At 39.5% G+C, this 27,987-nt stretch overlaps 1 protein-coding gene across 2 annotated transcripts; it reads right to left on the bottom strand.

The window, feature by feature from the left end:
- Positions 1-8,573: 8,573 nt before the first annotated feature.
- LOC137629012 (uncharacterized) lies at positions 8,574-25,746 on the bottom strand. 2 transcript variants are annotated; one of them, XM_068360267.1, is made up of 3 exons: positions 25,590-25,746; positions 23,568-23,686; positions 8,574-8,967 (listed from the first exon to the last, which is right to left on the bottom strand). In XM_068360267.1, the coding sequence occupies exons 1-3, from the start codon at positions 25,683-25,685 to the stop codon at positions 8,736-8,738; spliced, it is 447 nt and encodes a 148-aa protein (XP_068216368.1). In that variant the 5' UTR covers positions 25,686-25,746; the 3' UTR covers positions 8,574-8,735. The 2 variants fall into 2 exon arrangements, with proteins under 2 accessions (XP_068216368.1, XP_068216369.1); XM_068360268.1 differs by having other exon boundaries at positions 8,574-8,964.
- Between the last annotated feature and the right edge of the window lie 2,241 nt (positions 25,747-27,987).

The following is a 27,987-nucleotide window of genomic DNA, read 5'->3' as shown; positions in this document are numbered from 1 at the left end:
ACTGTATTTTATACTGGCAACCACATTATTCTGTTTTATAAAAATGCATTTATTATTATTATTATTATTATTATTATTATTATTATTATTATTATTATTATTATTAGAATGGAGAAGTATTGATTTAAAAGCTCAAGATAGAGACCGATGGTGAAATCTAACCGAGGCCCTTTGCGTCAATAGGCGTAAGAGATGATGATGATGATGATTATTATTATTATTGTTATTATTACTTGCTAAGCTACAACCCTAGTTGGAAAAGCAGGATGCTATAAGCCCATGGGCTCCGACAGGGAAAATAGCCCAGTGAGGAAAGGGAAATATAAAAAATAAAATATCTTTAGAACAGTAACAACATTAAGATAAATATTTCTTATATATACTATAAAAACTTTAACAAAACAATAGGAAGAGAAATAAGATAGATAGTGTGCCCGAATGTACCCTCAAGCAAGAGAACTCTAACCCAAGACAGTGGAAGACCATGGTACAGAGGGTATGACACTACCCAAGACTAGAGAACAATGATTTGATTTTGGTGTGTCCTTCTCCTAGAAGAGCTGCTTGCCATAGTTAAAGTCTCTCTTCTACCCTTACCAAGAGGAAAGTGGCCACTGAGCAATTACAGTGCAGTAGTTAACCCCTTGGGTGAAGAAGAATATTTTGGTAATCTCAGTGTTGTCAAGTGTATGAGGACAGAGGAGAATCTGTAAAGAATATGCTAGACTATTCGGTGTCTGTGTAGGCAAAGGGAAAATGAACCTCGACCAGAGACAAGGATTCAATTTAGTACTGTCTGGCCAGTCAAAGGACCCCATAACTCTCTAGCAGTAGTATCTCAAAGGGTGGCTGGTGCCCTGGCCAACCTACTACCTACCTAATTATTATTATTATTATTATTATTATTGTTTGAGCGGGGCTCGAACCGTAGTCTGGCGAGCACCAGTCAGGAACGTTACCGCATCGGCCACCACTTCAAAAGCGTTAAACGGTCCAATTTTTACAAGGAATTGTTGGTAGCATGTACCAGACGTGAATTGTATTATGTAGTAACAAATTTGTCACATTTTATTTCTAAGTCAATTGTTGCATTTTGGAACTTAGTAAGTTTGCTTTTGAGGGTACACTCGGACACAGTATCCTATCTTTTTTCTCTTCATCTTGTTTTTAAATTTTTATATTTTATATATGAAAGATTTATGTTAATGTTACAGTTCTTGAAATATTCCATTTTAATTGTTTATTACTTCTCTTGTAGTTTCCTTATTTCTTTTCATCACGGGGCTATTTTCCCTGTTGGAGCCCTGAGGCCTATAGCATTTTGCTTTTCACACTAGAGTTGTAGTTTAGCTAATAATAATAATAATAATAATAATGATAATAATAATAATAATGATAATAATAACCAATTATATTGCCTTCGCCTATGCTATCCAAGAAGCGAACTTCTTCAGACAGCTATTAAAGCTTGCAAACAAAATGTTAGGTTACTTGTTGATAGTCGGAAAATTGTTCAACAAGCATAGAATCCTGTGTGTAATCAGAAACCTAAACACATTAATATTAAACACCGTTACATTCGATCTTAACGTTCAACTGTGCTCAACAAGGCAGTAGAAGAGTTGGAAGACTCAGGCCTACATGGTTGAGAACTGTGAAGCATGAAGTGGAAGATAATGATTGGAGAAGTATTGAATTAAAAGTTCAAGATAGAGACGACGGAGAAGTATTGAATTAAAGGCTCAAGATAGAGACGACGAATAAGTATTGAATTAAAAGCTCAAGATAGAGACGACGGAGAACTATTGAATTAAAGGCTCAAGATATAGAGACGACAGAGAAGCAGTGAATTAAAGCTCAAGACAGAGACGACGGAGAACTATTGAATTAAAAGATCAAGATAGAGACGACGGAGAGGCAGTGAATTAAAAGCTCAAGATAGAGACGACGGAGAACTATTGAATTTAAAGCTCAAGATAGAGACGACGGAGAACTATTGAATTAAAAGCTCAAGATAGAGACGACGGAGAAGCAGTGAATTAAAAGCTCAAGATAGAGACGACGGAGAACTATTGAATTAAAAGCTCAAGATAGAGACGACGGAGAAGCAGTGAATTAAAAGCTCAAGATAGAGACGACGGAGAACTATTGAATTAAAAGCTCAAGATAGAGATGACGGAGAAGCAGTGAATTAAAAGCTCAAGATAGAGACGACGGAGAGGCAGTGAATTAAAAGCTCAAGATAGAGACGACGGAGAAGCATTGAATTAAAAGATCAAGATAGAGACGACGGAGAGGCAGTGAATTAAAAGTTCAAGATAGAGACGACGGAGAAGTATTGAATTAAAAGCTCAAGATAGAGATGACGGAGAAGTATTGAATTAAAAGTTCAAGATAGAGACGACGGAGAAGCATTGAATTAAAAGTTCAAGATAGAGACGACGGAGAGGCAGTGAATTAAAAGCTCAAGATAGAGACGACGGAGAGGCAGTGAATTAAAAGTTCAAGATAGAGACGACGGAGAAGCATTGAATTAAAAGCTCAAGATAGAGACGACGGAGAAGCATTGAATTAAAAGCTCAAGATAGAGACGACGGAGAAGCATTGAATTAAAAGTTCAAGATAGAGACGACGGAGAAGCATTGAATTAAAAGCTCAAGATAGAGACGACGGAAAAGCATATAGAGACGACGGAGAAGTATTGAATTAAAACCTCAAGATAGAGACGACGGAGAAGTATTGAACTAAAAGCTCAAGATAGAGACGACGGAGAAGTATTGAATTAAAACCTCAAGATAGAGACGACGGAGAAGTATTGAATTAAAAGCTCAAGATAGAGATGACGGAGAAGTATTGAATTAAAAGATCAAGATAGAGACGACCGAGAAGTATTGAATTAAAAGCTCAAGATAGAGATGACGAAGAAGTATTGAATTAAAAGATCAAGATAAGTTGACGGGGAAGTATTGAATTAAAAGCTCAAGATAGAGACGACGGAGAAGCAGTGAATTAAAAGCTCAAGATAGAGACGACAGAGAAGCAGTGAATTAAAAGCTCAAGATAGAGACGACGGAGAAGCATTGAATTAAAACCTCAAGATAGAGACGACCGAGAAGCATTGAATTAAAACCTCAAGATAGAGACGACCGAGAAGCATTGAATTATAAGCTCAAGATAGAGACGACGGAGAAGCATTGAATTAAAACCTCAAGATAGAGACGACCGAGAAGCATTGAATTATAAGCTCAAGATAGAGACGACGGAGAAGCATTGAATTATAAGCTCAAGATAGAGACGACCGAGAAGCATTGAATTAAAAGATCAAGATAGAGACGACGGAGAAGTATTGAATTAAAACCTCAAGATAGAAACGACGGAGAAGTATTGAATTAAAACCTCAAGATAAAGACGACGGAGAAGTATTGAATTAAAACCTCAAGATAGAGACGACTGGTGAAATCTAACTGAGGCCTTTTGCGTCAAAAGGCGTAGGAGATGATGATGACATTCGATCTCAAATTTTGAATGAACCTCTACATCTGTATTTTTTTCCATCTACAATTAAAATGTGGTGGATATGTTTGTGAAGCCTGTGACTAAACTGAAATTTAAGAAAAAAATATTTAATATTAGAGGTTGAATATTCATGTGCATGTGATCTCATGATATTGATTTGAGTTATTTGAGATTGAAGTCTATTATTTGTTAATGATCATAGCAAGATTATTTTATTTGAGAAGTATAAGTATATTTTCTTATTCTTTATTATTGAATTATATTCGTGCATCTAATTTTTGCTTCAATAAAATTTTAGAACTGCGTCATTTGTTTTGTTTATAGAAAATAATTTGGCGTTTAAGAGGTTATATAAGCAATAAACTTAACTTTGTTTATATTAATTAATATATTAGTCTACCCTTTTATTTTCTGTTCTTACCATTGCCGTTTTCTATGTAACTTGAGTCAGTCGTGCGTTGACCTCAAGCTGTAATGAACACTTGGATATTTTCCTCATTAATTAATTTTCGAAGTCTCCAAGATGCAGAATGCAACAGCCTCTTTTCCTGAGTTTATTGTAAGATATAGGTGAATGTTTAACTTTGCCTTATGGTACTGTTGTTTTTTTTCTCTTTTTTTCGGATGTTTAAATTCGTTCCTTTGGTTTTTGAAGTGTTATCAGAACCTTGTTTTGACAAGAGTGGGAAATATGGTTTTTTTACCATTCAATCATGCTAACCTTTTTGCAAAATTATTATTATTATTATTATTAGCTAAGCTTCAACCCTAGTGGGAAAAGTATGATGCTAAAAGACCACGGGCTCCAACAGGGAAAAATAGCCAAGTGAGGAAAGGAAGCAGGGGAATAAACAAACTACAAGAGAGGAAATAACAATCAAAAATAGAATATTTTAAGATCATTAACAATATCAAATTAGATCTATCATAAGAAAATTAGATCTATCATATGTAAACTATAAAAAGTTCATAAGGAAGAGAAACAAGATAAAATTGATATATAATGACGTTGTTCGTTCCTATCTTTTATAGTAAAACTATTTCTTTAGTAATTATGTATACTTTGATAATATTAGCTATGAAAAGAAAGAGCTACGGGAGGAAATAGATTTTGTAAATGAGAAAAGACCGGTTCTTATTGTGGTCATAATGGGCCTGTGCATATAACGCTCAAAATTACACCTTGCTGCGTTATGTAAATGTATGCACTTCAATAATATCATGGCTTGAAGCCTAGATTTTATATTCAATTCAATTCATTACAGCTTAATGAGAGATGGAATAAAACTAATTCAGACATGAATAGTTAAAGGTCGAATTAGATGAAAGAAAGTACGAAAATACAATTACCACGTACTCCCATTGATACAACATAATGGCTATAAGCTGAAGCGTATTTCGCTCTACGATCCTTGGTTTCTCCGAGAACATCCTCGCCACAGTTAGAAGACCAAAGTGCTCGGTTAACATATGGATCCTTTTTATCGTTGCGTTAGAGTCCTAGACTTGATCTCTCTTTGAATTGGTCCGTAGTTTGTTTTGTTATGATGTGAAGTGTTGAAATGTTCACCCATTGCAAGGAGTACGGACTGAAGCGTTACGAATATTTGAGAACACAGCAAGTAGGCCTAATGGATTTCGCTAATTCTGCGTAACGACAATTGAATTTCACATTTAGGAAGGTACGTGGAAGTTATTGTAACTTATGGTGATTAGATTTTTTGTTTGTTTTGGGTGGTAGGCGTAGTCTTCGTCTTTGAAATGCATTCCAGTGTACCTTAGTATTTAATTTTGATTGTAGGCCTATGATATTAAACCAGGCGTTAATATAGTTTGTTTTATAGATCCTGTCCATTTTAATTATGCGTGAAACGTACAAAACATCGGTATTATTAAAGTTTCGGTTGGGATAGCATTTTCTAATAAGTCCCAAACATCTGTTAGAAATTAATGACTACCCAAAATATTTGGCAATATGTATTGTTATTCTCAAGGTATTTTTTTTTTTCCATTTCCAATGAGATCGAACTAGGGATCCTCTCGATCGGATTATGTTTTTCGCGGTGCATCATGGGTAATACATACTGAATTGTTGATATCAGGATTATATTGAAGTACGTGTATCTTACAAGTGTATCCATTCAACTACAATTGTTGAATTATTTGTAGAAATCGTATTTGGTTGACGGTGATAACTTTATTTCTGTAGTACTTCATGATGATTCTTTACTTGTTTTTATTTGTTTGGGGTTTAAATCCAACCCTCCACTGAAGTCGAGTGAACTACTTCTCGGGCGGGTCCATATTAATCATCTAACGAAACATTTTCATTATAACTTATACAATTCTTTGATTGTAGCATCTTCCAAATCATATGATCTTGTGAAAAGTAATGTCTTTAGTTTCTTCTTAAATTCAATTGCTCCCTTTAAGTCTTTCATTTCAGTTGGCAGTTTATTATATATAATGTCTAGGCGCACAGTAGCTGAAAGCCCTTTCACCAAATTCACTATTTGTTCTTGGTTCAGATAGTCTATGTTTGTCACTCCTGTGTCTTATGGTAACATTTGTTTCTAGTTCTAGTTTTTTCCGGCATTCTTTTAGATATTTTGGTTCATTTTGGTTCAGTATCTTTAAAAAAAAAAAATCCCTGACCACAAACTTCAAGTAATGGATTTTAATTCAGTAGTGTGATCAATGTTTTTTTTTACTAAATGCAAAATATCCAATAGGTAATTCTCTCCGGGAGGCGAATCACCATCTATTACATTTTTTTTTCTCAGAATAAGGTACTGGTGATAGACCTAGTCCAAGTACAAATGTTGCTTATTTTTTATCTTTTTATTAGCTTATTAAGTAAATATAAGAACTAGCACCACCTCACAGACGATGATACATGCAGCCAATTCATATCCTCTGGACTCTTCTTACCTAATCACTTTATATGTAATGCTAGTTGCAAAGTAATGGATTCCCCTTAAGATATTTTTTTATTAAATTTCCAATTTTCCTTTAGAATTAAAACGTGGATGCTATTTGCAATTCCAGACGTGTTTTCATGCCTGAAAGTCGTATTCCATTAGGGGAAAACATGAATGCAACCAAACACAAGGTTCCCAACCTAACCTAACTTAAAACACCCTGACTTTAAACCTTAACTTTGGAAGTGTTAACTCTATGTTATCCGCTGCAGTTCTTTGGTCTTCGTGTTATGGATCTTGAAATGATTAGCAGGAGACTATTTTCCATGGCTCAAAATTTTATTTAAAAAAAAGAAAAAGTCTTGGGTAGAAACAGTCGAAATATCACCATTTATTTGTTGGTCTTTTAAATATGAAATTGGTAAATATATGATACTTTGATTCCTTTCCAAATAAGTGAGCCATATATTTTTTGCCCTATCGTTATCTTGTGTTTTATCTATTTCTGGCCAGGAATATTGGGGCAACCTCCTGTTCATGAGTTTCCCTACACTCCCTATTTAATAACAAATATGGGGGATCTCAGTGAAACAAAGGTTTTGTGTTGGAAACCGCTGAAAAAGAGTGATTTGCATAAAGGTTAATAGTTAGAAATGGGTAATAAACACAAGATTACTAGTTGGGAAAATATAGGGTTTGTAAAAATGGCGTGAAATTATGGTATCAATATTAGCTATGATTCACATCATGCCCCTCAAATGGTATAAGGTCTTCCGTGGCTCGCTTCACTTGCAAATAAACTTTTATCTCACTGTTCCTTTGTTCTGGCAAGTAGTATAGAATGAATGTGCTGTGCAACCCATCTGCGTGGGTCGCTATTGTCATAATCACCCATAATTTATATCACGCCCTTCAAAATAGCATAGATTACAGACGTGATAAGTGTCACGACTGAGATGGTGTTGGCATGTATTCAGGATGGGTGGTGGGGAGGGAGTGAGGAGGGGCTTGGGAGGAACCTGTTAGGGGAAGAAGATCGAGAATTAGGTGATGAGATAAGGTAAAGGATGATATAGAGAGAAGAGATTGGGTGGAAGAGGATGCCTTTCATAGAAGGCATTGAATAGGGCGCATCATGAAACCGACCCCTTAATATATGGATAACGGTGGGAAAGATGATGGTTTTAGAACGCTGAAATAATTATTTTCACAAAGCACTTGAAAAATGGAAATAAAAAGGTGGGGGAGGGGGGCAGGCAAAGTTGTCAGACCACTCATGGCACGTTGTAAATTAGGTAAAAGACCACTTCCGACTGATTCTCGCCAATTGTTTGTTTGGCGCATCTTACGGATGCTACCCATTTCCCCTGTTGTTCACGGGTAAACTCAAGATCTGTTCATATTCAGATGCCAATCCCGTTTTCTTTAGATATTGGTGTGATATTTAGCTATTTCCACGAAATAAGTATTACATGACACACTTGGAATGTGCAAAGTGCACTTACGGTTCTATTGATGGATGATGCCAAAGTGCATCATCTAATCCCTAGAGTTTATGAAAAATTTACCGTAGGAATCTTGCCTAGATTTCAAAGACAATGGTTTGTGCTAGAATATATTCGAGAGCAGAATTTGTTGAGGTTAAGTAACTATACCTGAAGGCAGCATGTTAGCAAGATGAATTTGCCGCAGGGTTTCTTATACTTCGAACTTTTTATATAACATAAGATGTCTTCATACAAAAATAACCAAGACTTGAACGTAATAGGTTCCATGCTGTTCAAAAGAGGTTATTTTGCATCCTGTTATTAGGACTTTTCCAGTTTGTCGTTATAGGGAACTTGTGCATGAAAATGTTGCAGACTTAAGAAGTAGACTTGACATAAGCACCTTGGGTATTCCTCCATTTCTGAATGCTATTGAGAAGTCTACTTTTTAGCCTGTAACCAAAGTCTACATACATATATCAAATGAGATCTGTCAAGGCTTTAGCACTTCAAAAGTTTGGAAAAGTTTATTTATAAGACAGAAATGACTATATTGATAATTTTATCAAGTAACAAACCGACAATTATTGAAATCTCAGTTGATATCCAAAGGTAACTTCTATATGAGAATGGGAAGCAAACGCATATATTCAGTAAAAACATTTTATTAAGACTTTGCTTACAGAAAATATAAGGAACTTCACCCATTACAGCATTCAATGTATCTTTCTTTTCTTTATTTCTGTCTTTCCCATTGGCTATTAAGCCTATTTCTTGTCTATTACTGGTCGATTTAAAGAAATAAAGAAACTTATTTCCCGAATCCAAAAGGCCGGTGGCCAAAATTTTCACTGAGGAATGGTGGTCTTCGGCGCCTGAAGTCCCCTCCGAAGAATCTTCCTAAGCCACGTCCATAACCATGGTATTTTATTCCCAGGCAACCATAAAGGCATCCCAAACCATCCAAAGGGCCTCCGAAACCCCCCAAAACGACTCCATCATTCACAATGGCTCCAAGGCGTAAAGATCGTTTTTCCCGGCTTCTGAGTGATAAGAGATTTATGGATTAATTAAGAGGTTAAAACGATTATTATTATTATTATTATTATTATTAATTACTAAGCTACAACCCTAGTTAGAAAAGCAGGATGCTATAAGCCCAAGGGCTCCAAGAGGGAAACAATAGCCCAGTGAGGAAAGGAAACTAAAAGAGAAGTAATTATCAGTAAAAATACAATATTTTAAGAACAGTAACAACATTAAAGTGAATATTTCTACGAAATGAGTATTACATGACGCACTTAGGATGCACAAAGTGTATAAACGGTGCACTAATGGTTACATAAATATATGATGCCAAAGTGCATCATCGGATCCGCAGAGGGTTAATGAAACAAATTACTTTAAGAATCTTCGTCAGTTTTCAAAAGCCATGGGTTGTGCCATAACATATATAAAAAAAAAGAATTTGTTGAAGTATAAAAACATTATTTTAAAACCTTAAGAAAAATTCATTGTAAGTTAAAAATCTAGTATGTTAAATGTGGTTTATCTAGCATTAATGACTTTCCATCATTTTTGTTTTATATTTTGAATAATTTGAATTCACAGTTTGTGGAAGGGGAATGAAAATTAACTGTTAAGTATGGATGAAGTAAAGTAATTTTGAAATTACTTAAACGTTTAAGTAGAGAAGAAAAGGACAAATCAAAATTGTATATAAAGTGACTTTAATTAAGCTATCCGTGATAAAACAAGATTAGAATGTGGAAGAAAGTAAAAATAAGGATTTTACAAAAAGTTGTTCAATTAAACATAACCGGTTGCAATGTATCAAATCAGTAAAGACTAGGTTATTCCCAAACGACAAACCTACACAAAAGCTAAAAATATCAACCTCCACCCCTTTCCCTTCATGAGAGAATGCTATGGCGAAATGACTTTACTTCAGTATTATTATTATTATTATTGTTATTATTATATATTATTATTATTATTATTATTATTATTATCATCATCTATATATTAATACGGTAGCGTGTGTGTTATTTATTTTGTGTGTCACGTTTTAAAGAAAACGGAAATAATTTCATGGTATACTCGTGTGTCATGCTTTAAAGAAAACAGAAATAATTTCATGGTATACTCTTACAAAATCACATTAGACTTTGATTACTTAACCAAAGCACATCTTATATAGCTTTCCCAATTTTTTCTTTAGCACCTGACTGTTTTTAAATATTAGACAAAAAATTGAGTTCTATTAATTTCCATAACTTAGATTATAAAATTAATTTCCGACCTTTTCGTTTAACGACTAATCCGTTCCTATCCTGAAAGATTTCTTATAATTCTGATCATCCTTAGCTTCAAATCTTCCTAGACATTACTCAATTTCCCATCCACCTATCATATTCAATGACCATTAATAAAGCTCAAGAACAGACTTTCGATAGGGTTGGGATCTACCTACCACAACCTTGCTTTACTCATGGACAACTTTATGTAGCCTTCTCAAGACCAAGGGCTATGAACAGTGTAAGAGAGAAAATTTGTCCTCAGAATAATTCTACTCATGGCCAGAGAAGAGGAACTACCTTCACTAGAAATAAATTGTTTCATGTATTGCTTATTTTTTTAGATAAATATACAAGTCAAATCTTATCACATTTTATTCAAACATGTATAAGTTAGGAACAAGATAATTGGTATTGAAAATATAATTTCATGTAATTTACATGGGTTCCGCTAGTTATTTTTATTATTATTATTAATACTACTACTACTACTACTACTACTACTGCTACTATTACTATACTACTACTACTACTGCTACTATTACTATACTACTACTACTACTGCTACTATTACTATACTACTACTACTACTACTACTACTACTACTACTACCTAAGCTACAACCCTAGTTGGAAATGCAGGATACTATAAGGCCAGGGGATCCAAAACGGGAAAGTAGCCCAGTGAGGAAAGGAAACAAGGAAAAAATTAAATATTCTAAGAACAGCAACAACATTGAAATACATATATTCTATATAAACTATAAGAACTTTAACAAAACAAGAGGAAGAGAAATTAGATAGAATTGTGTGCCCGAGTGTACCCTCAAGCAAGAGAAATCTAACGCAAGACTGTGGAAGCCCATGGTACAGAAGCTATGGCACTACCCAAGACTAGAGAACAAGGGTTTGATTTCGGAGTGCCCTTCTCCTAGAAGAGCTGCTTGCCATAGCTAAAGTGTCTCTTCTACCCTTACAAAGAGGAAAGTAGCCACTGAAAAATTATAGTGCAGTAGTTAACCCCTTGGGTGAAGACGAATAGTTTGGTAATCTCAGTATTGTCAGGTGTATGAGGACAGAGGAGAATATGTAAAGAATAGGCCACACTATTCTGTGTATGTGTAGGCAAAGGGGAAGTGAACCGTAACTAGAGAAAAGGATCCAATGTAGCACTGTCTGGCCAGTCAAAGGACCCCATAACTCTAGCGGTAGTATGGAATGTTTTTTTTTTAATTCCATGTTGAAGGTTCATGATCGGTCCGGAAAGAGGTCTGAGAGGAGGAAACTATCTCCCCGAGCTCTGCTCAATATTTCAAATTCTTTTACTTTTATGACTTTTGCCATTTCTTATAGCTAGAGACCAAATTCCCATATCATGTGCTCAACACGTGGGAGGATATGCAAGTCCAAGGTGGACCTGGTGAGCCATAGCAAAGCACACAGACAATGGGAGTGGTACTATGTTTGAGAACCTTTCAAACTACATGTAACATCTATTGAGGAACATTGTCATCGATAACGATGGACTGATAATACATTAGACTTTAAACTCCCTCCATATCATATCAGCAATATACTATCTTCCTGTTCTACCTTTATATTTGCTGCTTCCAAGAGTTTTTAGGTATAGTTTAGTGTAATAGGTTGGGGACTTCTGCCTTCGTCAAAATATCACTGACGTAACAAATAGGAGAAGGACATGGTTGACAAGGGTTTTGCATTTGAAGCTGTTTGTGCAAGTTGGAGACAAATTAAACTGTACCTAAGAAGGTTTGGATCCCTATGTTGGATCTTGCCCACAAGGGTTCGCTCTGCAGAATCCAGGGGGAGCAGTTCCTTGGGTCCAAACTTTCAGTTACAATGACATTGCAGTAGTTAACCCCTTGTGCAAAGAAAAATGTTTGGCATTCCCAGCGTTGTCAGGTGTGTGAGGACAGGAGAATGTGGAAAGATTAGGCCAGACTATTCGGTGTATGTGTAGGCAAAGACAAAATGAGTCGTAACCGGAGAGTGATCCAGTTAATGGACCAAAAACTCTCTAGCGGTAGTATCTCATAATGGGTGGCTGGTGCCCTGGCTAGCCTACTACCTACAATGATCAAGATATGTCTGTGAACTGAATTTTTTTTTTTTTTGGGGGGGATTACTGAAAGAGTCTGGCATGACTTCAATTCCCCAACTGCCTGGAAACTAGCCATTATTTTAGAATTTTTTAAACATGAAGATGGATTGAAGTAACATCTTGACTGTGCAAGATTTTGGAAAATATTGTCAATGCAAAATTTGTATAGTACGTTGCCAAATACCTTTTTTTTTTTTTTGGTTTTAGGAAAAGGAACTTAACACCTGGTTTGTACATTTGACTGGAATCCTTTGAAAATAAAGTATTTGGCACCAGGCAGCGGTATATATATTTTCTTGGTACCAAAAGCCTTTAATACTCCATAGACATGACATTCTTAAGGCTCAATGCTACACAGTAAGAAGTTCTATTCCACCTATGCCTAGATTGTGGAATAATCTTCCTGATTAGGCAGTTGAATCGCTGGAACTTCAGAAGTTTTAACTTGAAGCAAATGTTTTCACGTTGAATTGGGCTGACATAAGTCTCTCTTCATAGTTTACACAAGACAGATTTATTTTGACGTTTGTTACCGAGCTTAAGATATATTAATTGTTCACTACCTCCCATGTAGTTTGTTTCCCTATTTCCTTTTCTCACTGGGGCATTTTTCACTGTTGACTTATTGCATCTTGCTTATTCAACTGGAGATGTAGCTTAGGTAGAAATAATGATTATAATTGCCTTAATTCCTTTAAGAAATTCTGGCTCATCGATATTTCCAAGTTAGAATGGGAGGTATTGCTCTGATAGAAAACCCCAAGAAAGAAAAAACCAAAACTTTGCGGATTGTGTAGTACTTTTAATTTAGTTGTTGAATAGATATACTCTATCATCCTTTGACATTCTCTCTACACTTTTGGAGGACTTTCTTCATACACAATTTGCAGGAATGGGGATGATTTTAAGATAATTGCAATTTAATAACAAAATATTTTTTCTGATCTGATCTGAATGGTTTTGAATTCTCCTAATTAAGATTTAATTAGTGTTTTTGTCATATTTTGGGAATTTTTCGAGACCCAGATATAACGCTATAGGCCAACGTACCTCATGTGTAGAAGCGGGTCAGTTTTTATGGTTTACTTTTGACCAAGGTTGTTGTGGATACCCACTTCAAATCTCTTAACGTCAAAGGTTTAAATGTTATGAATACCTTATAAGTACTAGACCAAAGATTCTAGAGTTTCTTTCACTCATGTTTGCTATTTTCTCAATAGAAGTTTAAATCTCAACAACACAAAATGAAATTATCATCTACATACTTCAAACTCAATACCAGAATTGGAACTTGAATATTGTGGAAATAAAAAAGTAAGGTCTTATGTTCTCCAACATGCTCTATAGAAAATTATGATATTTATAAAAAATTAAATTCTCTCTCTCTCTCTCTCTCTCTCTCTCTCTCTCTCTCTCTCTCTCTCTCTCGATGTCGACTAAGTATTTATGAAAAGAAAATTCTAGCAGGCTATGAGGAGGGGTTATTTAAAGTTTGAGAGTAGGAGAGATTCTTTTCATTTCAACTTAGATTTCTGTATCATATTTATATTTATCGTATAAGAGTGAGGAAAAGTATGCAAGTTGTGTCGTCAGGTGTATTTTTAATACATAAAATATATCTTTTTGTCTATTTAGAATCATTTATTCTTTTTTATGCAATACATTCATTAACGTAGTTTATCGGGGTTCATGACGTATCAGTTCTCAGTATCGGGGTCATGGGAACCAAATTCCCTATCACCATCATCATTGTAATTATTTCATCACTTTTCATCATGGCTTAAGAGTGACCTCAACTGTTTCATATCTCCCCAAAATAATTCTCATTAAGGAAGTGTTCACTCTGGCACTCGCTCCAGTCTCTCTCTGTTCATGATAAAAAAAAAAAAATCACAATTACAGGCTAATGTTCAATGCGTAAATACATTTCCTAGGATCACTAAACAATATTCCTATACAATTATGATTATTCCTTATATTTATTTTTGGGCTCAAGCCATGACATCCTGATGGAAGGTTCCTTCGGTAGCTTCCTTGGGTATATTTAACTACAGGGATATTCCCAGAGAATTAAACCACAGGTTATCACAGAATTCTAACTTCTGGTGCGAGTTCCCTAAAGGTTTCCCTCTAGGATATCGTATATCAACAGGGGACGTATGTATTAACATGCCACATAGCTATCTGCACCCCATATAGAGTTAACACTTCGGTATGGAAAGGTGGAGAATAACTGGGGAGCCGTTCCACAGTTACACTCATCCATGGCTGCTTTTGGTACTCGAAACGTAAACAAACGGGCGCCATTGCTAAATGACGTCACGTCCGTCCTCATCCTTCAGTCTGTAGCACCTTGCTTTGGTTGGAATTCCCTTTGTGCAATTTTCATCGACTTACATCGCCGTTATGTCTTTACCTTCAGCCTCGCCTTCTTCTGGAAAGTTGAGTACCAGGTCCCAGTATTGTTTAAATAAGCTCTAGCCGTAAAGTAACTTCTACTTTTCGTAAAATATTGTGTTCTGTGGCAGAGCTGTGCCGATCCCGGACGCACCAATTTATGCCTTATTTAGCTAGCCAGAACAGCCTTATCCGGCCTATTAACTAATTGATATTGTTATTTATTTAGTCTTCATAGCTAGGAATTACTTATATCGTGTTTTTAACGCTCATCTACTCGGTCGTCGTTCGACCCCATACTAGATCGCTAGCTTAGCCCCTAGGCTAGATAGCCTAGCACTTGTGTTCATGCATGATATATACCAGTGATCCTAGGTTAAGTTATGAAGATTGTGGCATTATTTAACATACTATTAACTGTGATGTAAGTGTTTTCGCCTTCGGGGACCATATAGGGGATCGGTTTGATTGCGTTTCTTTCCAACCTAACCTAAATGTAGGAACCCCTATATGCTCCCTAATCCCCTGCCTGCGGGCATTCCCTCTGTGTGGCCATGCTTCCCCTTCTATATAGGGGAATCTTGTCTACAATCAGAGTATTTATCGCTTCTAAGTCTACCCTAAGGGAATGATCCCCCCTTAGGGTTACGACCGAGAAATAAGGAATGGCTCTGCCCTTCCACAGTTGCATGTGGTTGGGTTACTCATCCCTTCCTGCAACTTGCGATGTGTCTTTCAGCCTACCTAGCCTAGGAGTTAACCCTCCTTATCTAGGTTAGGCTTTGGGGAGGCTAGTTCTGTACTTTTATAGTTTGAGACGGTACTCCTGTACCAACCTCATTCTGGTTACCTAACCTAGGGTAGGGAGCGTTCTCCCTCTCCTTGGTGGCCGTTCTTGTACAGAGACTCCACTATGAAAGACCCCTCTTCTTCTCCCTCCCCACCTATCCCTTTGGTATAGGCTTGCCTATACACATCTGTCCTTAGTCCTACAACTCCTCACTTGGGTGGAGTGGTAGGGCTAACTTGTTCTCCTGCTGAGCTGGCCGCTCTGGTACACATACCCTTCATAGCGTTCTATGGGGGTAGTCGCCGGCAGCGGTCCGGCCATCGGGGGTTTCCCACTCTTGAGTGCCCTCTAACCCTCCCTTGGGTTACCCCAGGCACCCGGCCGACTGCCGGCCCCCTGCCGCCGGATGCTAGGAGTATCTACTCCTATCATGAGTGCACTCTCTCCGGAGGGATGCCGGAGGGGTATGTGGTCTTACCCCTCCAATCCCTCCTTACCTTTCTCTCCATCTATCCTGGTGCTGGTCCCTTGCCGCCTCTACGGCCGGCAATACCGCCTTCCCTCTGGTGACACTCTTCCATAAGATACCCTCCCTCCTCTAAGTCGTCAGCCTTCCGTCAGCATACAGCCGACGTCCCACCCCTCCCTTTACCTAGTAACAGCTGGACGACCTTCGGAGCCGGCCACCGGCGTGCCGGCATTGATTGCCGGCGGTCTAGGTATACAACCATGTACATATTTATCTTATGAATTGATCCAAGCTCACCAGGCCGTCAGCCTTCGGCTGCCGGAGCCGCCGCCTCCTGCCGGCGACCCGCCGCTGTGCCGGCGGTCGCCACGATGGTATTATATTTAGATACTCAATGTGTCTGTCTTGATGTCTTCCACCCTGCTGGACCGGCCTCCGGCGTGCCGTCGGTCTGCCGGCACCCTCCGGAGACGTCAAGGGACATGCACTCCTTCTCATACCTGCCGACAACATGTCGACAGTCATCATACTGCAGCCAGATGGCTTAGCCACTTCTATATATAGGTATTGTCTTACCATCTAAATCTGTGGCTGTGCTGTCTGATTGCACATTACAATATTCCAGCATACTCTGTGTGTCTTAGTGCAGCCGATTGCCGGAACCTATATCTAATAGGGGTCTCTCCTATTCCCCTTCTACCCCAGGGAACTGAGTGGTCTCAGCCCCTGATACACCTCGCAGGCAATTTCTGTTAGAGGCTTAGCTTCTACCCACCACGGCTTATCCATATGGATTTCCGTTTTGTGACCTTCGGCCACAAAAGAAATTGCCTAATGATAAGGTTACGGTAACCGACTGGGCGGGATTCACAAGTATGTGTCTATCTACTTCCTTTCCCGCTCTCTACTCTCAGGCATTATAATACTTATGAATTAATTAATGCTTAAAGATTTAGATTAAGTTATCTTAATTTTAGAGTAATGTAAATCATTCTTATGTCTTCCATGTACTCATGATCTCTTTCTTTTACAGGAGGAGTATATGAAGTGCGAAAGTAACTTTTGTGGAGTGAAGCGCCCGGACTTCTACGGGCACAAGGCGTGCCGGACCCACGCTCCCTGCGCCGCCAAGAAAGGCGACCTGAAATACTGGGACCCGCAGCACTGTACAGTCTGCAAGAGTCATCTGGTCGAAGCGTTCGACGATCCTCCTTCAGCGGAGGCAAGGGACAACGCTCGAGAGAAGCTATGCAAGTGGGTGCGTGGCTTCCAGAAGAACGCCACCGGACTGTATCTCGCCAGCGAAGATTTGAGGTCCTTGCTGTTTCCAAAGGCATCTAAAGACTCCGTGGTCCCCAGTGATCAGATCCCCACTGTCCAGATAGCGGTGGAACCTGATATCGTCATGGCCCAGTCCATGCATGAGTGCCACTTAGATTCCGACAACGTGGAACGTATGTCGGAAGTGTCGGAAGGGACGGAGAAGAACCTCATGGGCGAGGAGCTCGACTATGAGGAAGATCAGGTGGAATACCCTGATTCGGAGCATGAGGTCGCTCCCAATCCTACTCCCACACCGACTCCTGTTCCTTCGACTTCTGCCACCCCGGACCCTCTTCCATCAGGCACTCAGGAGGTCTTCAAGATGCTTGGAGCCCTCATGGAAAGAAAACTTCGCGAGACCCACGAGCTATTCAGGTCTAACCTAGGAAGTTTTAAACAACCGAAACGGATTTCGGTTAAGGACCTCCCCGCTTGCTCGGATACTAACCCATGCAGGTATGCCGAGCATATGCCGATCACGACTGGTAAGATCTTTATCAGTGAGAAGATCGGCTCGATCTTGTTGGAAGAAGTGGAATTCTTCCCGAATTTCGAGGCTTATCCGGACTGTTACGTCCGGCTCAGGTCCGAACCAGCCTCAAAGGAAGAGACCGAACCGAAGGAAGTAATCGTGTTCGATCTCGCGAAGGCCCAGGCTATGCTAGCCAATGCGGTGAAGAGTAGGGGTTTCACCAACTCCAAGATGCCGGCGCTCAGTAAGAAGCACCCAACCTTCGTTGCGCCGAACGATGCGACCTTCCCCTTTATAGAAAAGGCCTTCACTGCGGTCTTGAAAGCAGTGGAAGAAGGGAAACCTTGCCCTGTACTGGAGAAGTGCAGACCCTTCTCCCTTACTGTCCCCCCTGATGATAGACACTGGAAAGACATCCAGTCAACCTTCACAGTGGGGAAGTTAGAGCCTGACGTAGCCGGTCGTCAGTTCAATGAGGACCTCCCAAGGTTAAATGATCACCTCCTTCGTAGGGAACAGGATACAAAGGAGAGGCTTGCCGCATCGCTGTCCCTCCAGGTACAGCTCGAACTTATGGCCGGAGACACTAGAATCCCGGACTTCTACATGGTCCTACCCAAAACGCATTTGGCAACGGTGACGAAGGACCTGTACAGCTTCACTAGGGCTCGCAGAGCCTGTCGTGAATTCGTGTTTGCCAGCGCGACGGTAAAACACGAACCCCGGAGGCTGATTTCCTCCAATATCTGGGGTGAATATCTCCTTCCCTCTTCCCTGGTGAAAGAGATTGCTGACAAGGCCGCCACGGAGAACAGGAACCTTCTCCATAAGTGGGGCATGTCGAAGAAAAGGAAATCCTCTCAGGATGATGGCCCTCAACCTAAGAGGAAGTCCCTGAAACAGAAACCCCAGCAACGTCAACAGAGACGGCAGTTTCCGGGTCCCGCTACTTCCCAAGTGGCAGCACAGCCACAGCAGACCTTTCAGTTGGTCACCCAGCCGGTGGTATTGCAGTCACCGGTCTTTACCCCTGCATTTGAGCAACATCCACTACCTTTCGTCCCAGAGGTAGGGGCTCAAGCAGAGGTTCCGGCAGAGATTCGTCTTGCCGCCCCTCCAGAGGCAGAGGAGGAAGGGGAGCTAGCGGCCGAGGTGGCAAACCCTCGGGACACCAGAAGCAATGAAGTGCTTCCGGTGGGAGGAAGACTCCGCCAATTCCAGGATCGTTGGACCTTCGATCCCTGGGCACACAGCATCGTCAAGAAGGGACTAGGCTGGAGCTGGACACAACCACCCCCAGCCTTCCAGCAATTCTTCCAACAGCCAACCCCCCTCCTGGAAGAATACGTCCTAGAACTCTTGAACAAGAAGGTGATCAGGAGGGTAAAGTTAACCAGGTTCCAAGGGAGACTATTTTGCGTTCCCAAGAAGGACTCCGACAAACTCAGAGTCATTCTAGACTTATCCCCCCTCAACAAGTTCATTGCGAACAAGTTCAAGATGCTGACTCTCCAACAAATAAGGACCCTTCTGCCTCAAGGGGCCTACACGGTCTCCATAGACCTGGCGGATGCCTACTGGCACGTTCCAATGAATCATCACGCTTCCTCCTACCTAGGATTTCGACTCCAAAGGAAAAGTTACGCCTTCAGGGCCATGCCCTTCGGGCTCAACGTGGCTCCACGGATCTTCACCAAGCTGGCAGACGCCATCGTCCAACAGCTCCGCCTTCGCGGCGTCCAAGTGATGGCTTACCTAGACGACTGGCTGGTCTGGGCGACGTCACCCGAAGATTGTGTAAGATCCTGCAACAAAGTCACCCAGTTCCTAGAATATCTGGGATTCAAGATAAACGCCGAGAAATCTCGCCTCTCTCCAGCTCAGAAGTTCCAATGGTTGGGAATCCATTGGGATCTTCAGTCACACCGCCTTTCCATCCCACAGAAGAAAAGGAAGGAAATAGCAGGGTCTGTCAGAAGACTGCTGAAATCCAAACGGATCTCAAGACGACAGCAGGAACAAGTTCTAGGCTCTCTACAGTTCGCCTCTGTAACAAACCCAGTGCTTCGCGCACAGCTAAAGGATGCCGCGGGAGTCAGGAGACGTTCCGCATCCATCGCTCGAAGAGACCTCAAGAGACGGCTCCCAAACAGACTTCGCTTACTATTAAAGCCGTGGTCGGAAGCAAAGGCCCTGAAAAGGTCCATTCCTCTTCAACACCCGCCTCCAGCGCTCAACATCCACACGGACGCTTCACTGGAGGGTTGGGGAGGTCACTCCCACCAACGACAGGTTCAGGGAACATGGTCTCCCCTATTCAAGACGTTCCACATCAACATCTTGGAGGCCATGGCGGTCCTTCTCACCCTGAAGAAACTCTCCTCGCCTCCCTCGATCCACATCCGTCTGACTCTGGACAACTCGGTGGTAGTCAGATGTCAGGGCTCGAGATCGCCCCTGATAAATCAGGTACTTCTTCCAATCTTTCGTCTGGCAGAAAAGAAGAAATGGCACCTGTCTGCAGTTCACCTACAAGGATTCCGCAACGTGACGGCGGACGCTCTATCACGGACAAGCCCAATAGAGTCGGAATGGTCTCTAGACGCAAGATCATTCTCCTTCATCTCTCACCAAGTCCCGGAACTTCAGATCGATCTCTTCGCAACGAGCGACAACAATCAACTTCCTCGATATGTGGCCCCGTACGAGGACCCCAAGGCAGAAGCAGTGGATGCCATGTCACTGGATTGGAACAGATGGTCCAGGATATACCTGTTCCCTCCCCCCAACCTTCTGCTGAAAGTCCTCTCCAAACTGAGAACCTTCAAAGGGACAGCGGCCCTAGTGGCTCCCAAGTGGCCCCGGAGCAATTGGTACCCCCTGGTCCTGGAGCTGCAGCCCACGCTGATCCCCCTCCCGGGCCCAGTTCTCTCTCAGCAAGTACAGAAGTCGACTGTCTTCGCTTCATCACTGAAAGTCAGGGACCTTCATCTCATGATTTTCTCTCCCTGGCCGCAAAGAAAAGGTTTGGGATCTCGAAGAAAAGTCTAGACTTCCTCGAGGAATACAAGACCGAATCCACACGACGGCAATACAAATCTTCCTGGAGAAAGTGGGTCTCGTTTGTCAAAGCAAAAAACCCTACGGAAATCACCATTGATTTTTGCATGTCCTTCTTCATTCACCTTCATGGACAAGCCTTAGCGGCCAACACGATTTCCACCTGCAAATCGGCTTTGACTTGACCACTACTGTACGCCTTCCAGATTGATCTGTCCAGCGATATCTTCAATAAACTGCCAAAGGCATGCGCTAGACTACGCCCAGCACCTCCGCCAAAACCTATCTCCTGGTCCCTGGACAAGGTGCTCCATTTTGCCTCTAACCTGGACAACGATTCGTGCCCTCTCAAGGATCTGACTCAAAAAGTTATCTTCCTTTTTGCTCTCCCCTCGGGAGCCCGAGTCAGCGAAATAGTGGCATTATCAAGAGACGAGGGTCATATCCTGTTCGCAGATACAGGAGAACTTACCCTCTTCCCTGATCCGACGTTTCTCGCAAAAAATGAATTACCCACCAAGAGATGGGGCCCCTGGAGAATCTGCCCCCTGAAGGAAGATGTCTCTCTATGCCCAGTGGAGAGTCTTAAGGTCTATCTTCGAAGAATTTCAGACTTCGGTGGAGGTCAACTCTTCAAAGGAAAAACATCGGGTAGCGACCTGTCACTGAAACAACTAAGAGCGAAAATCACCTACTTCATTCGCAGAGCGGATCCTGACAGTACACCCGCAGGTCATGATCCTAGAAAAGTCACGTCTTCTCTGAATTTCTTCCAGAGTATGGATTTCGAAAGCCTCAAGAGCTTCACAGGGTGGAAATCGTCGTGCGTTTTCTTCAAGCACTACGCAAAGCAAGTGCATGAAGTTAAACATTTCGTGGTAGCCGCAGGTAGTGTTATGAAACCTGCCATTTAACTCTGCATAGAACAGCGAGTTACTTGGGACTTTAACTCCACGGGTGCCTGTGTGGACCCTTGTGTGATACATAGTGATTCATGGACACTTAGTGTTTCTAATAGACTGTTCTTATCAAGGTGAAATGTCATAGACTTCACATGAGTGCCACATGCCCTAGGGCATGATGTGTTTTTCTTTGAAAAAGACTGACATTCCTTCGGAACTTGTGTTTCTAAAAGTGAAATTTCTTTCAGATTCAAGATTGAAGTCTTTTATTTTCTATGTACATTATTCTTATTATTGTAAATTAACTTTACACCTTTTATTGCAATTATTATCACTATAACCTGCAATCTATGAAATAAAATGTCTATTTTATTACATGTGCGTCTCTCTCCGCTCCTATTATCATTATGAAATACATGATTGTCATAGTTTCATTTACCCCTTTCCTTTGGAATGAGAAGAATAATATAAATTATCTGTATTATATACTCACTCATGCTGTGTAATATTCCTACTTGAATACTTACCTTCGTCCGGCCTTCGAGACCAGATTGATCTCTCATCCATGGAGTGTAGTGATTAATTATCACTTGTCTATACTTGAGAATATTCCTACCCGAATATTAACCTTCTGTCTTGTCTCTGAGTCCTGCACGAACTCTCCGCAGGGTGAGTAGCCCTTCAATGACCACTTCGGATTTTGGTATAATCCGCCGGGACTTCTCTGCCAGGGGGGCAGGAAGCTGGATCCCCACGGAACCTCTACCGAGGACACATTACATACCTCTATTCGGAGCCCTTGGCACTTACTTAAAAGGTGAAATTTTCCACGATACATTAATTCTCTGGTACACTTCCATCAGGACGTCATGGCTTGAGCCCAAAAAACGGAATTTGAGCGAAGCAAAAAATCTATTTTTGGGTGAGATAGCCATGACGTCCTGATGGACCCTCCCGTCTATTCTAGTCCAGCCTTTCAGGCCCCGCCCTGTCCTGCTGTATCATGGAGATTAGCAAGGAGCTGGCCTCAGGATGAGGACGGACGTGACGTCATTTAGCAATGGCGCCCGTTTGTTTGTTTCGAGTACCAAAAGCAGCCACGGATGAGTGTAACTGTGGAACGGCTCCCCAGTTATTCTCCACCTTTCCATATCGAAGTGTTAACTCTATATGGGGTGCAGATAGCTATGTGGCGTGTTAATACATACGTCCCCTGTTGATATACGATATCCTAGAGGGAAACCTTTAGGGTACTCGCACCAGAAGTTAGAATTCTGTGATAACCTGTGGTTTAATTCTCTGGGAATATCCCTGTAGTTAAATATACCCAAGGAAGTTACCGAAGGAACCTTCCATCAGGACGTCATGGCTATCTCACCCAAAAATAGATTTTTCGCTTCGCTCAAAATCCGTTAATTTTGCAAAGACGCTGATCGGAGCGAGTGTGAACACCCCAGTACCTAGACCAAGACTTACAGATAGTGACCTAGACCGAACCGAGAGCGAACCGAGACTGGAGTTTTTTAATTCTTCTCTCTCTCCCGATGTCTAATCACTCGTTGTTTGATAGCAATAACAAAACAGAAATGTAAACAAATTAAAAAAAAAAACAATTTCCTCTTTTCATGTGTCCCTTTCTAAAAGTACTTTCTCGCAAATGTAACATTCCTATAGCGTCCTATATCCAGTCACTTGTTGCCAGGGACGAGATCCACCTAATATGAAGTATTCATAAATATTCGTTTTAATTAATTTGTAAAACCATGTTAATTAACTTCTTGGTGAAAGTAATAAAGATTAAATAAGTCTTACCTTAATACGTAAGGATCGCCAAGTGTCCTACTATGTCTGACATCATTGTGTTTTTCATCAGGACTTGGGGAGGCAGAGACGCTGGCGGCCACAGCCATCAAGGCTACTAACATAACAACCTAGGAGACAAAAGGTTGTCAACATTGAAAGATTACACACACACAACCACACACACACACACACACATATATATATATATATATATATATATATATATATATATATATATATATATATATATTTGTATGTATATATGTATGTATGTATATATGTATGTATATATATGTATATGTATATATATATATATATATATATATATATTACAAGCTAGACTATAAACTTAATTGGAAAAGCAGGCTGCTATAAGCCCAAGGGCTCCAACAAGGAAAATAGCCCTGTGAGGAATGAAAATAAGGAAATAAATAAACTTCAAAATAAGTAATAACCAATGAAAATAAAGTATTGTTAAGAACAGTAACAACATTTACACACTATAAAACAAAATCTAGTGTCTGTCACAAGAAATCCCAAATGGTAAACAGTGGCCATGTGATATTTGCATTTTGTCATTCTGGCTGCTACTATTCGTTAAATGCAATTATCAGCTTTCATTTTTCAACCATTATTAGTTGATTGGATTCTAAATGAAGTATCTTTTCAGCTTTTAACATTATTGTTGATTTTACTATTTTGTGGCGCTACATGACGTATGGACCCCGATGATATTTTCATTCAACTTAATCCCAACTTTTTCAATGGGTCCAGATTGAGAGTGAAGGCTTTACCCACTTATATAATCGAAACTTCCATTTTAAGCGAGTTATTTGAGGGCGGTGTTATGATAACTTTTCATTCCAAGATAATCTTGAGTCATTCAAGAGTGCCATTTTAAAATCCTAAATAAAACTCAAGATAGACGCCTGGCGAAATCGAACCAAGGCTCTTTACGTCAATAAGCGTAGGAGATGATGATGATGAGGATTCAAGGACGAACACGTACGAATTCTAGAATGTTCACTCATTCTAACTCGTGTCTGTGTATATATACACACACACATGTATATATATATATATATATATATATATATATATATATATAATTATTTATATTAATAATTTCCTATTAAATGAGATGAACTCTATCCATACACTTTTCCATGGTGACTGACGTCTACCAAGATCAATTGCGTACCAGATACTCGATTAACTGCTTACAGTATGCCAACACGGAAGCTGTGGGGTTCAATGAAACATAATCCATAGCATTTTGCCTCGTCCGGTAATCGAACGTGTGAGTCTTAAAGCGAATGAGGTGTCGTGTTCCTGGATTAAAATGAACTGATATAAGGTTCGTTTGACAAGTCGTGTATTGGTAGATTAATCTTTTAATTTGTTGAATTAAAAACTATACTCTCTTTTAAAGTAACTTTTAACATCCCCCAGAGAACAGGGATGCTTAAGGTTTTAAGACTGAATTTGCAATGCTTGTCATAATTTTGCAAGATTTTCTATTGAAGTAAACGTATTTAGTGTTTCGTTAGGCAATATTTTATCAATTACATGGCTAATTTGTTGTATACACAAGGCAAAAACTGAATAGTCCTGGGCACTGTGTAAACGTATTTTAGTATTGCGTAAGTTGAAAGCTATAAATAGTCCTGGGCACAGACCTGATTATAGTAATGAAAACATCCAAAATTTAGAAACATATGAATCCGATGACCCTCTGGTCTCTGACACACATTACTTGTTATAACGCCAGATAAGACGGTTTATATGAGGTCCAAGCAATTACCAAACCTGTGAGTAGCTTCACTTATGATTTGCTCACAGTCTGATTCAGAGACAAAGTCCAAAGCTCTTAAACCATGGCGATCAGTAGGAGAAACCATATTTAACCACTCCCTATATTGAACATTGAAATCACCAACTAAGACGAAAGAGTCCTTTTTATCATACGTTTTTTTTTTTTATCATCTTTTTGTATCTTAACCATAATGAGAAGACAGTCGGTAATCTCACCTGTAGGCGGAGAGAAATCATGTCGGTGTGTTGTCTTTCTTCCTTGAATCTTTTTTTCTTCCACTCGAGATGGTTGAAGTATGGTAGCTTGCCCATGCCAGGGGAGCTTATATATATACTGTACTGCGCATAACTGGCCCCTCCTGCCAGTAGGGACAATAGGGGTGACGTTGCCAACGAACAAATTTGCAATGATCAAGTCATTTTCCAGAAATTTCAAATGCTTTAAGTTTAAGTAAAATAATGCTTTCGTTTATGACATATGGTTGATGGACTCTCTCTCTCTCTCTCTCTCTCTCTCTCTCTCTCTCTCTCTCTCTCTCTCTCTCTCTCTCTCTCTCTCTCTCAATTTTTTTTATTTTATTTCCATTTCGTTTTTTTTTCTCTCTCTCTCTCTCTCTCTCTCTCTCTCTCTCTCTCTCTCTCTCTCTCTCTCTCTCTCTCTCTCTCCTCTCTCTCTCTCTCTCTCTCAATTCTTTTATTTTGTATATTTCCATTTCTCTCTCTCTCTCTCTCTCTCTCTCTCTCTCTCTCTCTCTCTCTCTCTCTCTCTCATCTCCTCTCTCTCTCTCTCTCTCTCTCTCAATTCTTTTATTTTGTATATTTCCATTTCTCTCTCTCTCTCTCCTCTCTCTCTCTCTCTCTCTCTCTCTCTCTCTCTCTCTCTCTCTCTCTCTCTCTCTCTCTCTCTCTCTCTTTGGATAGTTGAGAAATTCACAACAACATGTCCATCCGGGTTCAGATTATTTTCACAGTTTACTTTCTCAATCTAAAATAATTTCTTTGGATTTCCTGCCCAGGTACGAAATTCAATAGTCATATGTGAAACCTGAGGGAGGGATGACTTATTATATTTGAAAGCACCGAAAGTGACAAACTGTTTTGTTTTCGTGAACTTCAGACGAGTAATTAATATAAATTTACTGCGTATAAATACTGCCAAAGTAAAACAATGAACTGTACTTCAAGGTCAAAGACAGAGATCTTTGTACTGGCTCGTAATTTGCAGTCCAAGTGGCATCCAATAAGTGGACGTGCACAGATTTGCTGAGTGTGACGAGACGTGGTTTGGTAAATAAACATTCAAACCGAAGGACAAGTTTTAAGGGTTAAACAGTTAGTCTGGTTATAAACATGTCGTTCGAGAATAGATTTATTTGCTAATATAATTACATTTAGTATTGTAGTTACATTTACTTATAAGATTATTAATGGAGATTACGAAAGTAATTTTTTTCCCTTTTTTCCAAATAAAAATACTGTTAGAAAAGTCTCTTTTTCAAATAACAAAAGTTAATAGACCTGATTGGACATTTTAACAGAAAATACTGTTAGAAAATTATCTTTTCACAAATAATAAAAGTTAATAGACCTAATTGGACATTTTAACAGAAAGTAACATCTCCTTTTTTTATGTATAGCATCGAGGTTATGAATAACATAACTGTATATTGTTCCATATTGCCAATTTTACACCGTGAAAGCATTGCACTTAATCACATACAAATACTATTTAACAAATATAAATAACTCGGAATTTGCATGGATGTTGGAAAAAGGAACATATTTGGAGAAAGGTTGTCTTGATTTGTCGTAAGATTTATGAACTGCAATAGGTTTAAGCAATTGAATGAAGGCAAAGGGGAAAGTCTTTTGCTTTAAAAAAAAGTTAAAAAAAAAACCGTAAGATTTTTTCACAGTTAAAGTTCTTTTACTTTCACATCAATTTGTCTTTTTTATATGTTTCTTTGTTGGTATCCCGGTGTTGATTGACAGAATCTAAGTAAAAAAGGTTAAAAATTTCCTCAGAGGATTTCTGAAGGTAATTACTGAAACCAAAAAAGGAATCTTTGTCGTTTTGCGGTTTTAAATTTTTATCAGGTAAAGTCCAATGATTTTAAAATTCGGCTTAGTGATTTTTTTAATTCAATTATATATATCTTTTTTTTATAAGAACTGTATCTTTAGCAATAATCGGATAATACAAGAAATAAGAAAGTCTTTTCTAGGGTATTTTTTATTTAATGCAGGGTTTATGAAATAAAAGCAGTCTATCATTAAGATTCCATTAGATAAACCGTATTCCACTAATAAGCACGCTAGATTACTTTTTCTTAGAAAGCTGACGAACTTACGTAAGACTCGACAGCAATTTCCCCTTCCCATTTTGTTCTTTTCCATTAAGCACTAGGTCTCTTGATTTGTTAGTTTGAAATAAAAGTTTCTATATGCCGTGTTACATACAAAACTTACGCTTCAAAATAGTCTGTTCCAAAGCTTCCCCCAAAACTGCCCCCAGGACTTCCAAAGATTTTCATTGACCTCCAAATTATGGAGCTGGCATGGTCTGTTTCTCTTTATATACTGGTCTATCTCAACAGTAAAAACTATTTCTCAA

Source organism: Palaemon carinicauda, chromosome 37 (assembly GCF_036898095.1).
Source record: "Palaemon carinicauda isolate YSFRI2023 chromosome 37, ASM3689809v2, whole genome shotgun sequence".
Taxonomy (NCBI): domain Eukaryota; kingdom Metazoa; phylum Arthropoda; class Malacostraca; order Decapoda; family Palaemonidae; genus Palaemon; species Palaemon carinicauda.
Note: the sequence above shows the minus strand (reverse complement) of the source record. Positions and strands in the feature narration are given on the sequence as shown.